The 16,395-nt window shown below is 34.3% G+C and overlaps 1 protein-coding gene across 3 annotated transcripts in view; it reads left to right on the top strand.

The window, feature by feature from the left end:
• LRBA (LPS responsive beige-like anchor protein) overlaps positions 1–16,395 on the top strand; it is a 526,493-nt gene that overhangs the window by 375,031 nt on the left and 135,067 nt on the right. For all 3 annotated transcript variants that reach the window (XM_080671788.1, XM_080671787.1, XM_080671786.1), the window contains 2 exons: positions 4,597–4,737; positions 5,726–5,845. In XM_080671788.1, the coding sequence (XP_080527914.1) occupies positions 4,597–4,737; positions 5,726–5,845 (261 nt within the window). The remainder of the gene's footprint in view (positions 1–4,596; positions 4,738–5,725; positions 5,846–16,395) is intronic.

Here is a 16,395-nt window from a genome sequence, read left to right as displayed (position 1 = left end):
AAAAATATTCTTTAAAAAAAAATCTTTATTGTTAAGAGCATTACAGATACCCCCTTTGTTTTCCCCCATTGCCCCTCTCCTCCTGGTTCCTGCCCCAGGCCTTCACCACCCTATTGTCTGTGTCCATAGGTAATGCATACATGCATACAAGTTCTTTGGTTAATCTCCTGCACCTCCTACCCCTTCCCTCTGAGATTCTTCAGTCTGTTCCATGTTTCCATGCCTCTGATTCTATTTTATTCATCAGTTTATTTTGTTCGTTAGATTTCATTTATTTTGATTTTTAGATTCAATTGTTGATAGATAAATATTTATTGCCATTTTATTGTTCATTTTTTCATCTTTCTCCTCCTCCTCTCCCCCTCCCCTGCCCCCTCCTTCTCCTCCTAAAGAATACTCTTCAACATTTCATGTAATACTTGTTTGATGAACTCCTTTAGCTTTTTCTTGTCTGTGAAGCTCTTTATCTGACCTTCAGTTCTGAATGATAGCTTTGCTGGGTAGAGTAATCTTGGTTGTAGGTTCTTGCTATTCATCACTTTGAATATTTCTTGCCACTCCCTTCTGGCCTGCATAGTTTCTGTTGAGAGATCAGCTGGTAGTCATATGGGCACTCCCTTATAGGTAACTAATTGCTTTTCTCTTGCTGCTTCTAAGATTCTGTCTTTGTCTTTAACTCTTGGCATTTTAATTATGATGTGCCATGGTGTGGGCCTCTTTGGGTTCCTCTTGTTTGGGACTCTCTGTGCTTCCTGGATTTGTATGTCTATTTCTTTCACCAGGTGGGGGAAATTTTCTGTCACTATTTCTTCAAATAGGTTTTCAATATCTTGCTCTCTCTCTTTTCCTTCTGGCAGTGCAAATGTTGGTATGCTTGAAGTTGTTCCAGAGGCTCCTTATACTATCTTCATATTTTTGGATTATTTTTTCTTTTTGCGTTTCTGATGGGGTGTTTTTGCTTCCTCATATTCCAAATCATCTAGCTGAATTATTCAGTAAGTGCTTAATTTCTGACTGGTCCTTAAGTCAAATAAACTGAAAAATAATTATTACTAATATGTGACAGGCACTGAGCTGGGCACTTTACATGCAATATTTTTGTTATCCTAATAGTTAGAAAAATTGCTTCTCAAATCAGGTAGTAAGGTATTTTAATTGTAATACTCTTAAAAACCTGATTTAGGAAGTTTTTTTTTATACATCTGGTTCTGAAGGGTATCATTACTATATCTCAAACAGAATACTTAACACTCTACCACATTTGGCAGTTTTGCTATTTGTGAGATTAAAATATCATAGGTACAGTGATTTTTTGTTGTTGCTGTTTCTACATTTTTAAGAGTTTTGGTGCTCTATTTTCTTTAATTTGTCTTGTCTTACTATAATCCAAGTTACTTCCATGTTCTTAAATTTAATGTTTGTGTTGGTAGTCCTTGTACTTTTATTTCAAGGTTCTTTTATTATTTTGTAGATTTAAAAATCTTATATAACTTTTTGTTAGTTTCCTGTAATGTTTATAATTATTTTTGTATATTCTAGGGTTATTTATGTTTACGTCATTATGAACTTGAATTATACCTCTCTAATCAATTCTTGTTTTTTGTTGATTTTTTTTTCCAGGAAGTTGTTATTTTAAATGACCAATATTTTTGCTCTTATTCCTTTAAACAACTTGCCGATTTTAAAAAATCTTTAGCCAAGCTTTTACAGTTAAACTGTACAAAGAGCTCCCTATACGATGATAGTGCTCTGCATTTTTCTGAATTATACTCTATTGATACTTGTGATATACTGTATAAGAGTAGCTCTCAGCATTTAATTTTACTTCTTTTGTAGAAATTAATAAAACATCTTGAAATGCTGATTTAGACAATGTTTTAAAAATGCTATGATGCACTTTGGTGTGTGACAGACTCTTGCTTAGTTAAATGTTTTGCTGCATTATAACATAGTTGGATTCAGCTCATCTTTTAAAGCAGTTGTCAGAAAAATATGGGCCAGCATGGTAGAATGTATTAGCTCAATACATTGTCTCCATTTTATTATGAAGCTGCTGAGGAAGCTGTGATATACAGCACTGTCATTACAGATCTATTGTTAAGACGGTTCCACAGCCTTCTTTGTACCGCCATTAATTTATAGCAGTAAACAATATGTAGCCTTCCAACTGCAGCAAAGCAGAATCTTTTAATGAGGTGGATGTTATTACCACAATAAATCAGTGCTTTCGCGTAATGTATAATTCAATGTGTGTATTCCCACTGTAACTTCTCTGAGTAAGCTGATAGTGTATCATTGTCATTGCACAGCTCCACTGTTGTGTGTTTTTTTTTTTTTAACCTTCTTTTATTTGGGGACTTCTTTTTTATATGCTTGCAAATAAATGTGGTATGTCTTGATAGCTGTCCTGGAGCAGGCTTCAGAAACCAACTGTAACAATAACAGCTAGAATCAATACTGTGGGTTCTACCTATATGGATCTCTGCGCAATGCCGTTTTTTTTAGATGCTAGTGAAATCAATCTTAATTGGTTTTAGCATTATATTCAAGAAACGTGATTCTATAACTATTGATTTTGGGGGTGCACTCATTTGGAGAGTAATAAAAATGGGAGCAGATAAAGTGAATACTTAATATGCTGCAGAACCATACAAAAGGAGCATTGATTCTGTTTTTAATTCACATAATTTGTCTTCGAATGATTTTATTTCTTTTTTCCTTTTGCATAGCTCAGTCTTTAGGGACAACAACTAAAATTCATTTAAAGGCATTCAAAATTGGTTCTGTAACAAAGATTTCTTGGAGTCAGTTTCATTCCTAACTGGCATAAATTTAGTAAATCAGATATGGTTCTTTTGTGCAGAAACTAATGCTTTAAAAGGTGGCATTTTTACTTTGTATATTGTATACTGATTTAAAATGCTAATCAGCTAAAGATTTAAAAAATTTTGCTTGTAACATAAAACAGTCGCTTAAAATACAGTGTGGATTAGAATCTTTTAAAGCTATTGAAAGAGAATGGTACTAAAAATAAATAGGAACTTTGAAAAAAATAGTTAACTTAAAAAAGATAGCTAAACTGATGATTTTAAAATGTTGCTAAAAATCTCATATTAACATGAAAAGCAGTTTAAAAACTAATTTAACATTCCTTTATATTCAATAGAATCTTTCTGAATACATCTATTTTAAAACCAATATCAAATTTATTTTAATATTTCCCCCATTAATAATCAGATATTTTCTTTCTCTTATAAATGAGGAGTGACTAATTCATAGGTCTTCATTAAAGAAAGAGATTTGATTTAAAAAAAAAAATAAACAATAGGTGTTTTCTAAAGGTCAGAATGATTTATTAGAATGAATTGTTACTTAAAGCAATTGATCTGAACATAATTTCAGCCCTTAGACCCCTTTGAAAACCTTAAGAACACTCTGTATATTTTTCTTAAGAAAATGTGCATGTGTATAATCACACAAAATTTTGCATACTGTTAGTGGAATTCGTGTGTTCCCTGAATAACAGCAGCAGCAATAATAACAACATAAGCTAACATTTATAAAGCTTCTTATCTTATGCCAAGCAATGTGCTGGCTCTTTACAGGCTATTGTTTTATTGAAACTTTACTCCAGTTCTAAAGATAATCTCAAAAATAATAGGTAGCATTCATTGGATGTTGTCATGTATGGTTTGTAGGACTTTACCTGTACTGACTCATTAATTTTTTTTATTATTTTTAATCCTCACCAAAGGATATGTTTTTTGTTGATTTTTGTGAGAGAAGAAGGGGTCAGAGAGATAGAGAAACATTGATTTGTTGCCTACTGAAGTGCCCCAACTGGGGATTGAACCCACAACCTTGTTATGCGCCCTGACCAGGAATTGAACCCACCACCTTTTGGTGCACAGGGCAGTGTTCAAACATTGTGCTAGCTAACCAGGGCTATACTGACTCATTTTATTTTCCAAAATATCCTTCTAACTTGGCACTATTATAACTCCAGTAAGCCCCTTGTAATCTGTGTACCATTCTTTCTGTGTAATGTATTTTTTATATTTCATGCAGGCATATCTTCCCCTTAAGTTCTGGTTTTACACACACTGGTAGAAATTTCTACATTTAATTCATTTTTCACACAATCTCCTTGCTCACTCCGATTTTTATTCCATCCTCTTTTCAGAACCTCTTATAAATTAATCCTCTAGCTTCAAGATTCTGTTTCTGGTTGTTGTTTCTAATTAACTAAATAGAATTTTATAGGTGCTTTCCAAAATATGATATAGCTAATATTTACTTCATATAATTGTCTTTTTAAAAATGCTTTTTATGGGCTGATTAAAGACACTTATTCAACAGAAACTAGACTTATTGAGAAATGACAGGTTTCTCCATTCACTTATATGTGTATGTTTAACCTGCGTTGAAAATGTTTGTTTTTCCACCTACTGTCAGAACGTAACAATCTGTTCTAATTTAAATAATACACATAGTTTTTAATTCACTTTCAAACTTGCTAATAGGACAACATTTTGAGGAGTGAAAGTGATAAAGGATGCTTACATTTGTGTTCTTGTTTTTCCTCCCCATTGGCAGCCAGTAGGAGCTTTGAATCCAAAAAGAGCAGCATTCTTTGCAGAGCGTTATGAATCATGGGAAGATGATCAAGTTCCAAAGTTCCACTATGGTACTCATTACTCAACTGCAAGTTTTGTTCTTGCATGGCTGCTAAGAATAGTAAGTTCAATTTGAATAATAAACCTTGAATAAATAAATTCATGTTGTGGAGAATATGCTGTGATTAAAATTCATCAGCATCTTTTTTGAATGCTAAATTTTTTTCAGTGATTAAGGTTCTTGTTCTATCTCTGTATCCCACTTGGTATGTTTTACTGTAGAATTGCCTTAAAAATGTTTCACCTCTAACTGTGTGAATTTTTCCCTTAAATTTGCCTCTTCAAATGATAGATATATTAGCAGATTCTAGATTGTATCATAGATTATATTTAAATGTTGTTTTTTAAAATAAATAAAATTTAATTAACATAGACATATATTCATATATTTTGGAATTTCATTTGCCCTAAATGGAATAAGATATATTTATAAGTTACACCAAGGCTGCCTTGTATTGATAATATATTGGTTAAACAAGAAAAGTTTCTGTAAAATTGAAAGGTGATTCATCTACTAGAAAGTAATTTCTTTGGGAAAGCATTAGCAGCATATCATTAATTAAAGCTTGTTAGAAGGGTACAGGCAGACATAAATCCTTGAAGTAATTTATAGTGCTTAGCTAATTTCAAGCAATTATCCACTAATATGTGTTTAAATGTTCTTTAACTAAGAGGAGGCTTTTAAATCTTCCAAACATTTTTCTTTTCTTAATCATAAATTAAATATTGAGCCATAACAATAGGAAAATTACATACTGGACAATTTCCCTGTACTATGAAGAAAATACCATCTAATTTATGTCTGAATGCTATTAAAAAATTGTTCTTGGAAAGAAGAGTGTTTAAAATATGTTGCACATACCAAATTTTGGGAATAAGTCTTTGGAAAGAGAAGTAATTTGAGGACATTAATGTAATAATTTAGGTATACTTCCCATTTAATGCCTATTACTAGCTAATGTATATTAGTCATTAGAATATTTAGATGTAAGGATTTATAAAAACCACATTTTTATGCATGATGGATTTTTTCATTTGCTTATTTTTAGGAACCCTTCACAACATATTTCCTAAATTTGCAAGGAGGGAAATTTGATCATGCAGATCGAACTTTTTCATCCATTTCCAGAGCTTGGCGAAACAGTCAGCGTGATACATCTGATATTAAGGTACAGAAACATTTCATTTCACAATTATTGCCAGTGTGTCCCTTGTTGAATGAATGTGGGCAATTTTTTTCTTGCAGTACAGTCTTTTTACTGAAGATAAGCCTCAAAGAATGAGGTCTCAGTTAAGTGGAGACCTCTGTACCACTGTATGGAATTTGTCTCTCTCTCTCCTGTGTCTGATCTCTGCCTGTCTCTGTATCTGTATGCATGTCTGTCTCTTCTCTCTTGTCTCTTTCTTTAGTTGTGGAATGGTTGTTTTCTTCTCCTTTGCAGTCTCTCTCTCTTTTTTTTTAAGGAAGTCTATTATGGATGTAAGGCAGCTTTCTCTATGGAATTCCAAATTCAACAACAACAACAAAAAAGATATATAGTCAGAAATATATTACGAGGAAGATCTCAGACTTTTATTTTGTTTTATTTCAAAGATCCCATATCTCTATTCTTATTTTAAAAATATAAATAACACATTTTTATTGATTTCAGAGAGAGAAATAGAAACATCAGTGGTGAGAGAGAATCATTAATCGGCTGCCTCCTGCACGCCCCACCCTGGGGATCGAGAGCCCACAACGTAGGGATATGGCCTGACTAGAAATCGAACTGTGGCCTCCTGGTTGATAGGTCGACGCTCAACCACTGAGCCATGCTAGCCAGCCCCCATGTCTCTATTCTTAAAGGAATTATCTTTGACCTGCTTCTGGTTCTAAATGCATATCTGACCCTGTTTGGTTTAAGATTGCATTATTATTGAGGAGAAATAAGAGTTCTCTTATCTATATGTTCACTACTGTAAGAGATAAAAACTTTGCATAATGAGCTAATATAACCCTTCCTAGTCTTTTGCTTGTACGCTCAGAAGTACAGAATTTTATTTTCATAATAATAGTGTCTCTTTCAGTAAAGTATCAGTGTTAGATGCTGTTGAATATAATGAGATATATCTATGGTTGTGAAGCTCCTTATAGTATCATAAAAATATAAGAATTATACATAGATTATTATACTATATGTGAGAAAATGGTAAGTACCCTATGAGATATATTGGGGTTCAAAAGAGAAGTTACATTACTAATGTTTATGTTACTAAAGAGTACATAAAAGTTCAATATAATAATAATTATATTTTACTTTTTAGGTGTGGTACTTAACAGTCTATAAAATGTATTCACATGCTTTGTCTTATTTAGAGTATATTATTGCTTATATCAAAGATATTTTACTAAAGATTTTGTCATATGCAGAAATAATCATAGATATTGGGACATCTGTAGAATTTTTTTATATCACTAATAATGTAGTATGTAATACTCTTGCAATTATATATCATACTCTTTAAGAATCATCAGTAGATAATTTTGAAACGTACACTGAGTAGCCACATTATTATGATCTCTGAATGCATAGTGCATGAATTCATGCATGGGTGGGGTCTGGCCAGCCTGGCCAGGGGGCGGGGACATGGGCGGTTGACCGGCCTGCCTGCTGGTCGAACTGGTCGAGAGGACAGTTTGCATATTATGTTTGCATATTAGCCTTTTATTATATAGGATATACACTGAGTGGCCAGATTATTATGCATTCAGAGATCATAATAATCTGGCCACTTGGTGTATATTAGATAACAGTAAATGAGAATAACAGATTTAATAGTTGTTATTTTTAAAAAATATATTTTTATTGATTTCAGAGAGGAAGGGAGAGGGAGAGAGAGATAGAAACATCAGTGATGAGAGAGAATCATTGATCGGCCGCCTCCTGCATGCCCCCAACTGGGGACCGAGCCCACAACCCAGGCATGTGCCCTTGACTGGAATCGAACTCGGATCCCTTCAGTCCGCAGACCAATGTTCCATCCACTGAGCCAAACCAGCTAGGGCTAATAGTTATTGAATTCCACTTCTAAACTCAAATTACTTAATTACTTAACTCTTTTGAGAAGTAGTAGAGAGATATAGACACATGAAAACATTGATAAGTCTGACTTTTTGTTATTAGTTTGAAGAATTAAGAATTTATAAACATTTGAAAGTCTTTCATTTATTAAGCATCTAATAACCACATTTTTAGATTCATACTTAGATTCAATGCTAGTAGTGTAAACAAAAACAAAATCGTGAATTTGAAAATTATTTTTCCCTGCTTTGTAACAGAGATAGTAGATATCTTCAACTGTCTCCCTCTCTCAGTGCTATATTTCCTGCTTAATTCTTCATTGGACAGGAAGTGGCATATGACAGATCCTTGTAGTTTTATTGTCTCTTTTCCTAAATCTCAGTCTTTTTTCTCAAAATTGTTTAATTAGCACAGCACATGGTTCCATTTTTTTCAAACAGTTCTCTTAACATACCGCACCTGTAAAAATAATAGATAAATAAACCCATGCAAAACAGCTACAACATTAAAAAAAAAAAGCACACATGACCTTCTTTACTTTTCTCCTTATTTTGCTCATTATTTTTGTTCATTCACAAATAAGAACTTACATCCATCTTGCTTTCCTTTGAATGAACCATCAGACTTGAATAAAACAGACCACTGAATAGACCATACTAGACTGTTAGTTCTTGCTATTATGCTACTGCCTTTCTAGCTTTCTAGCCCTGTTTATATAGGGCATCTATATGAAAAAGTGGAGACCATGGGAAAAGTTGAATTTAAAATTCTAAGTGTCAGGTTAATTGGAGCCTGTTTGGAAATACAGCTTTATCTTAACTACCATTTCATTGTGTTAAGAGGCACAGAAATTTTCTTTATGACTAACTTTACTGAAACTTACTTGCCCTTCTAACCAATATGAATATTCTCCTTTTTTTTTTTTTACCATAAAATATCTGTAGGTTAAATAACATGTTATTGATAAATTACCCCATTTTCTATATTGATAACCAGCAAATTTGGGTCCTACAGCTTATGTTTACATAGGCTATTTAAAGAAGCTCCTTTCAGTTGATCCTTCTAAAACTAAGGAGGGATATAATCATGCCTTTTATTTTAATCTTGCCTCTTTAGAAGTGTTACATTTTAACATGTTAGAGAGCATGTTTAAATTATTATAATACAGTGTGTAAGAATAAATGTGTAAGAAAGTATATTTAAATCACTCTAACAGTGTAAACATTTTATTAAGATATAATGTATTTCAGATGGAATTATATTAATTATAGTCTGATCTTTATTTGTATTGTCTTGGAGTTTCTAGAAACACTGAGAAACATGTTACACAGTAGAGAGGGGATAGTGAAATATGAGGGTGGATGGTGGAAATAAATTTATTGAGTGGATTCTAAATCATTACCTTGATTGATTAATATAATATATGCTCTGATGGTATTTTAAAATATGAAATTTTTGAACAGAAGATTTATTTAAATTAATTTTTTTAGAAAATAATAATATAACATTTCTAATACTTAACTTTTTTGTTTTGTTAATCCTCACCGGAGGATATCTTGTCCATTGATTTTTAGAGACAGTGAAAAGGAAGGAGGAGGAAGGAGAGAGAGAATGAGGGAGAGAGAAGAGAAACATCAATGTGAGAGAGACACATCTATTGGTTACCTCCTACATGTGCCCTGGACCAGGGTTGGGGATTGAACCTGCAACTAAGGTACGTGCATGCCCTTGACTGGGAATCGAGTCCATGATCCTTTGGTACATGGGCCAATGTTCACTGAGAAAGACAGCCAGGGCACCTTTTTTTTTTTTTTTTTTTCTAAAGGGGAGAACTGGCACTTTAATATTTTAGAATCCCTGTTTTTTTGCATCCTGCTAATACTGAATAATTTTTTTTCTAAAAACTAAAGTTTATTCCTATGAAGTAAAGGTAAAAATATGAATTCTTTTTATTTCAGAGAGGAGAGAGACCTTATTAGATTTAACTAAAAGCAGTCTTTCATTTTTAGCATGATTTACTGTTTAAAATTTGGGGGATCATTTGTATTTTTGTGCATTCTTTGTGGTTCCATTTAAGATATGACCGTCAATGGTGCTTTTTATTCTGCTTGGTAAACAGTTGAGAAGCGTTGCTCAGTTCTCTAAGTAGGCTTACCCCACTGTCCAAAAAGCATGTGAAATTTTAATAATCGATTTAACCTGATATATCCAAAATACTATTATCTCAACATATAACCAGTGTGAAATTATTAATTAGATACTTTGCATTCTTTTTTCCCACTGTCTTTGAGATCAGGTGTATATTTTTTTTACTTATACCATGTAAATATAACCACATTTCAAATATATACTATCCACTTGCAGCTGGTGGCTGCTGTATTGGGCAGCGCAGACTTGGGGCATTGTTTCAGAATCACACCAAGGGATCACTTTTTGCTTATGGAAAGATGGATTCCTTCATCCTTTTGCGTAACAATTTTCCTGATGTTGTATTTCATCTAAATATAAACTGACAGGTAGTAGATATAATAGGTAGTCTTGAGGACTGGCGTAGAAAGTGCTAAAATTGAGTTGGAATCATCACCGTGATAAATAATAATTTTTAATTCCAAGCAGACTCTCTGTTTCAAGTCTTAAAAACTCACTTAACTTTAGAAACTGAGGTGCAGAATAGATTACTGTCTTCAGCCTGAACCATTATGACTAAATTTTGTAGAACAAATCACAGATTCCTAAAGCTTGAATGGATTTCACGACACAATCACATCTAAATATTAGGTAAATCTCTAAGCTTTTCTAGGCAGAATTCTCATTTCAGGTACCTTTAGTGTCAATAAATTAAATCTAATGATTAAATACAAACGGACTTACTGCCGTTTAAGCCCTTTTTCATCTCTCCTGTGGAATGATTAACAGTCAGGCTTGGAGAGTGGAAGGAGTCATAACTGTCACCAAGGTTCATTATTTTTGAAAGGGGGCAGTAATAAATGCATCTAAAGGGGAGATTGTTGGAGACTCGTATTTCTCCAGAAGCTAAGAATTTAGTACAATAATTTATTACTAAAATAACCTTTGCTAAAAATAAAATTAGAGTGAAAAGTTTGACAGAATCTTGAGATAGCATTTAATATTTAAATTTTAATTTTGTTTATACACTATCAGGCCCTGGTTGATACCGCTCCAAATAAAACATAGTCATTGCCTTGGATGAACATTTGCACGAGAGCAGATACTGATATTAAAACTGCCGCAGCCTTTCAGTGTAATGAGGGCTCTGTAGGCTCATAGGTACTGCATCTGAAACCAAGAGGAGGGAGATGAAAGGTGAAAATTGAGCTTTCAATACTTTGGTAAGGAGGTTACTTCATCCTGACGGCAGGAGGGAGACATTGGATGGGTGGAAGCAGAGGAGATATGAACTGAGAGATCATTGTGATTGGTGTTTGAATATGAATTATACTGTGAGCAGGAGTGGAAACAGTCTAAAAGCCATTAAAAGAATTAGACCAAAGGCAGTGGAAGCTTAAACGCAGTAGTGATAACGGTACTAGAGAAATGTGTGTGAATTTAAGACATATTTAGAAGGTTAGAACTGTTAGGATTTGGAGGCTGATTTGTCTTGCCAGATGAGAGAGAGAGGGAAATTTAATTTGACCTGGGCATGTGTGTAGAGAACACAGAAGAAGAGCAAGTTTTGTTAGGGCACAGGTATCTAGCTTCCTGTCTTCATGGAGAAAACTTCCTATGACACAGGTGAATTAAAATCCTCCAAACACATTTAGTTAAGCCAGCATTTATTGATTATTTATCATATGCAGTATATCGTAGAGAGCACTTGGTGTTAAAAAGTTAAGATAAACATAGTTCTTTACTTCACATATCTCCAGGTGAGAAAGACAGGTATATGTAAAACTATTTTCAATATAAATTAGGCAGTGATAAGTGCTGTAAATAGATAAGAACAAAATGAAATTAATTCTGACTGGGGAGAAGGGGTTGTAGATGACTTCATAGGACATGTGATATTTGAGTTGTATTTTAAAGGATGCAAGGGAGTTTTAACAAACCTCCTAAATTTATGTCTTTACTTTGGACATTTCTCCTGATATCTGACTCCTTCCTTGACATCTTTATTTCAGCATATAAAATGTATCTCAGACTTAACACATTAAAACCAAATTCCTGATCTTTATTCCTTCAAACCTGCTCTTCTCACAGTCCTCCCCATCTTAGTAAATGGTTTTCCAGATGAGAGTAAAAGCTAAAGCCCTTACCAGGTAAGACCCTATACTGCCTCCTCTCCCCTCCAGAATCCTTTTACCTGTTGGCCTCTCATTATACTGTTTGCCCCTTCCTCATTCAGGCTTAGCTCAACAGGACCTCCTTGGTATTCTTTAGATACACCTTGGGGCCCTTGCTTTTACTTTTACTTTCACTTTCACTTGAAAAATTCCTCCAGAAATTCTGATGGGTTTATTTCTTCACCCCTTTCAAGATTTTGCTCCAATGTCACCTTTGAGCAAAGGCCTTGTTTGCCGTCTCTATTCAAAGTTACATTATCAGTGACTCACCTCGTGCACATTTACTCTCTTCCCCATTTGATTTTTCTTCATATCACTCACCATCTCACATACATATATTTGTTTGTTCATTATGTCTTACCCTATTGGAACATTAGCTCCACCAAGCAAAAATTCTGAACTGTTCTGCTCATTGGTTTTTTTCCTAAAGCTTAAAATAGTGCCTGGAACATAGTAGGTACTAAATTAAATATTTATTAAATGGATGTTTTGATGAAGTGTAGAATATTTTAAGCAAGAAAAAGGACATTAATAAAATTAGGGTAACAGCTTTGCATCTTGGGGAATGCTTTATTGGTCTGCTAATTGGTCTTATGTACTTTGATGTGTAGAAAACATAAAACAAGACATACTGAAAGACAGTTGTGGTCTAATATGAAGACTCTTGGTAATATTCTAAAGATATTTAGCTTAATTCTATAGGCCAGTTCAGCAAAATTTTTCTGTAAACAGATAATAACTTTTTCGATTTGAAGTCTATGCAGTCTCCCACTGTAGACATAGACAGTATGTAAACACATGAGTATGAATGATTTTTTGTAAAAATAGGTGGCAGGTCACTTTGGGCCCATGGGCCGTCATTTACCACCCCCTGCTGGTAACCGGCTCTGGTATAAAAGAAAGCACTGTGGCCAAAGTGTGGCAAATAGGTCCAGGGGTTGGGGAAAGAGGAGGAGAGCTTGAGGCTGGGAGAAATGTCAGGAGGCGATTACCGTCAGGTAAAAGGAAAGATGTTAAAACACATTGCGACGGATCACGAGAATTCTCGTGTTTTCATATTACAAAGTGTTTTACAAAGTATCATACTTTAAAAAAATATTAGTTTCTAAGAACATATGTAATAACTTCAAAATGCAATTGGGTATTTAATCTTAAGGCGTGCTTTTAACATTTATGTAAAAACGGTTTTTATACACGTTTAATAGAAACTTATCTGGCCACTGGGTAAAGCTAGCAATAAAACTACTGGTCCTCAATGTGTTAAATTCCTCAACTAGCTACCGGGATGAATTCAAGGGACAGGTTAGAAATAATTCTCCAGGACACGGCATTTGGTTGACTTCTCAATACTTTATTGAAACCAGTCTTGTCAGAGTCATTGATGATGAACAATTTCCCTGTTGTCCAGTGTGCACTGTCAGTTCTCATCTACTTGATCTATCAGCATTACTGACACCATTAATTGATCCATTTTCCTTGTAGCAGTTCTTTCACTTGGTTTCTTAAATAAGGATCCATCCTCTCCTAGCTACCTTTTTTTTTTAAAAAAAAAAAATGTATTTTCTTATTGATTTCAGACAGGGAAAGATAGAAACATCAATGATGAGAGAAAATCATTGATAGGCTGCCCCCTGCACGCCCCCTTACTGGGGTCAAGCCTGCAACCTGGGCATGTACCCTTGACTGGAATCGAACCCAGGATCTTTCACTTCTCAGGCTGATGCTCTATCCACTGAGCCAAACCAGTGAGGGCTCCCAGCTACCTTTTTATCTCTTTTCTAAGTCTACTGGATTATCTTGTTTTCAGACCCTAAATCACTAGGGTACCTTAGGGCTTAGTCTTTGAATCTCTTCTGCATGAACACTGGCTCCCTAGTGATTGCCCCTTATCTCATGGCTCTTCCTGAAATCTAGATTTATACATCTAGCTCAGGCATTTTTTTTAATGCCCAAATGTCCTCTCTTCCCTCAGTGTTTGCCATCTCACTAAAAGACAATACCATTTATGAGTTTGCTCAGACCTTTAGAAAGCTTAGAGTCTTTGGTTCCTGCCTTTCATACACACACCACTGCCTAGCTTCTCACCCTTCAGAATGTATGCAGAATCTGACCAGTTATCACCACATCCATCCCTAGGGCTGTTTCCCATGTGGTGATTTCTCCATAGCGCACAACAAGAATAATCTTCTTGCATTATAAATCAGGTCATATTCCTCTGGTAAATCTCTCCTGTGATGGCTCATCTAATGGAACCTAACTCAGGTTCTTCCTTTAGCCTTGAGGCCCCATCTATCTGGTTGCCTCTCAGATTCTTCCTCTACTGCAGCCTCACTTGCCTTTGCTGTTGTTCCTCTTCAAAAACACCATGTGCACTCCTGTTTGAGTGGCATGAATAAAATGTCCTCTATGCTTGAACCACTTCTCCTCGATGTCACCTCCCCAGAGTGGACTTACACTGAACTCCCTCTCTAAGATCTATTCTCCATCCCCTTACCTTGTTTTATTGTTTACACAGTACTTTCACTCTTTGACATGATACACATATAGTGTTTTATTTATGTCTCCATCACTAAGGGTCTATGAAAGTGAAGACGTTTTAATTTTATCCACTTTAAACCTCAGCATTTAGAACATGCCTTGCAGTTAGTTAGAAATCAGCAAATATTGGTTTAATGAAATGAAAGAATGAATAGATTTAAAGTTGTCCAAAACAGTGGAGTCAGTGGAAGAGCCTGGGGAAAAGAGAGGGCACTTGAGGAAAAAGAAGAGCATGGCCACCCTACTCAGAAGAGCACAGCAGACCCAAGTGGATATGTGCCCACATGGAACGGGCTTCTGACAGCCCATATTGCAGGAAAGGCTTTTCTGGCCATAAGAAAACTGAACGCTGACTGTCATCCGCTGACCAAGAAAGACAGACTGAGTTTTCACTGTTACCACTTTACAAAAGAATTCCATGTGGACATCTTGTCACTGGCCATATCTTAGATATTCAATTTAAAAACCTATCTTAATAATTCATTATGGATTATTAGTGATGAATATAAAATTTATATTAAGTTATGAAATTGGTAAGCTCAGTACAGCATATTTAATACTTATAATTAAGTAAATGGAATGCAATTAAATCCTAAGATATTACTAAATATTTTTAAATAAATGCCCATCAGTAATATTATAATAATTAATTTTAGCTTTAAAAACCAACCCTTAAAAGTTTTAAGTGCACATGTGTTTGTTAAGGACTACAAAATGGATATGATCATAGAATAGTTTTATTTGTGTCTTGTGAGATTTGTAAAACATGAGACCTTTGACTTGCCCTCTTCTACCTCCAAAATCCCAGGGGTCTGTAATTTGAGTTAGCTTCCTTATTCCCTATGAGTACACTGCCTACCATAATACATTCCATGGACGCTGATAGCATCAGCATTACAGCCATCTATAAGTAAGTGTTTAGCTACAGTTAAATGTAATTGCTGGAAATACATTTCTTCATGCATTTGTTTAAAAAATATACCTTAAACTTTGATGATTGGGTAATTTTATTTTCTTAGTTTTTATCATTTATTCTTCCTGTTTTTCAGACATGCTAAAGGAAACTAAAATTAAACTCATTCCTTGCCATATATCCCTTGGACACTTCTGACTCATGTACTCCCTGTCTTCTGCCTCCTCCTTCTCTCCCTTTCCCCTCCCCTCTTTCTCTCTATTGTTTATTTTTATCTTTTTTTTCAAGTTTCTATTTTTCCATCCTTCTCTCTCCCTTTCACACATCCACTTTAGAGTGTGCTCTAGCAGTCTCAGCTCTTTCTTCGCAAATGTAAAACACTTATACTAACTGAACTGTTTATCTGTTCATCCTTTTTTTTTTATACATCACTTATGCCTAACTAGCAGATTCATTAATTTAACCACATCTTTTTAATCTTTTTCTTTTTCATGTATCAGAAGGTTAAATGATGTACTCATGTGCACTAAGTCCTCACTTAAAGGTGACTTTAAGCAAAACATATAACAAAACCAATTTTGCTATAGGCTAATTGATATAAACAACAGTTAAACTCCTATGGTATCTCATCAACCAAAAAAACATTATCCAAGGACCTGCTGTACTATTTTTTTTTTTAGCATTGAACTTTGTACATTTATGTCTACAATGAGTTATTTTGTTTTTGTTCCTTGTTAAAGATTACTTGAAACTTTTTATGCTAGGCAGGAAAACAATCTTTTAAGGCACTTAGAAAATGTTCCTGTCATCCTGAATTATAAAAGTGTACACACATCAGCTTTGATTTGTTTTTTTGACTGGTGATCAGAATATACTTTTGTTCAGTTAAAAATTTAGACTGTTCA

Source organism: Plecotus auritus, assembly GCF_963455305.1.
Source record: "Plecotus auritus genome assembly, chromosome: 6".
In the NCBI taxonomy this organism is placed as follows: domain Eukaryota; kingdom Metazoa; phylum Chordata; class Mammalia; order Chiroptera; family Vespertilionidae; genus Plecotus; species Plecotus auritus.
The sequence above is the reverse complement of the archived record's forward strand: the minus strand, read 5'-3'. Positions and strand labels throughout refer to the sequence as shown.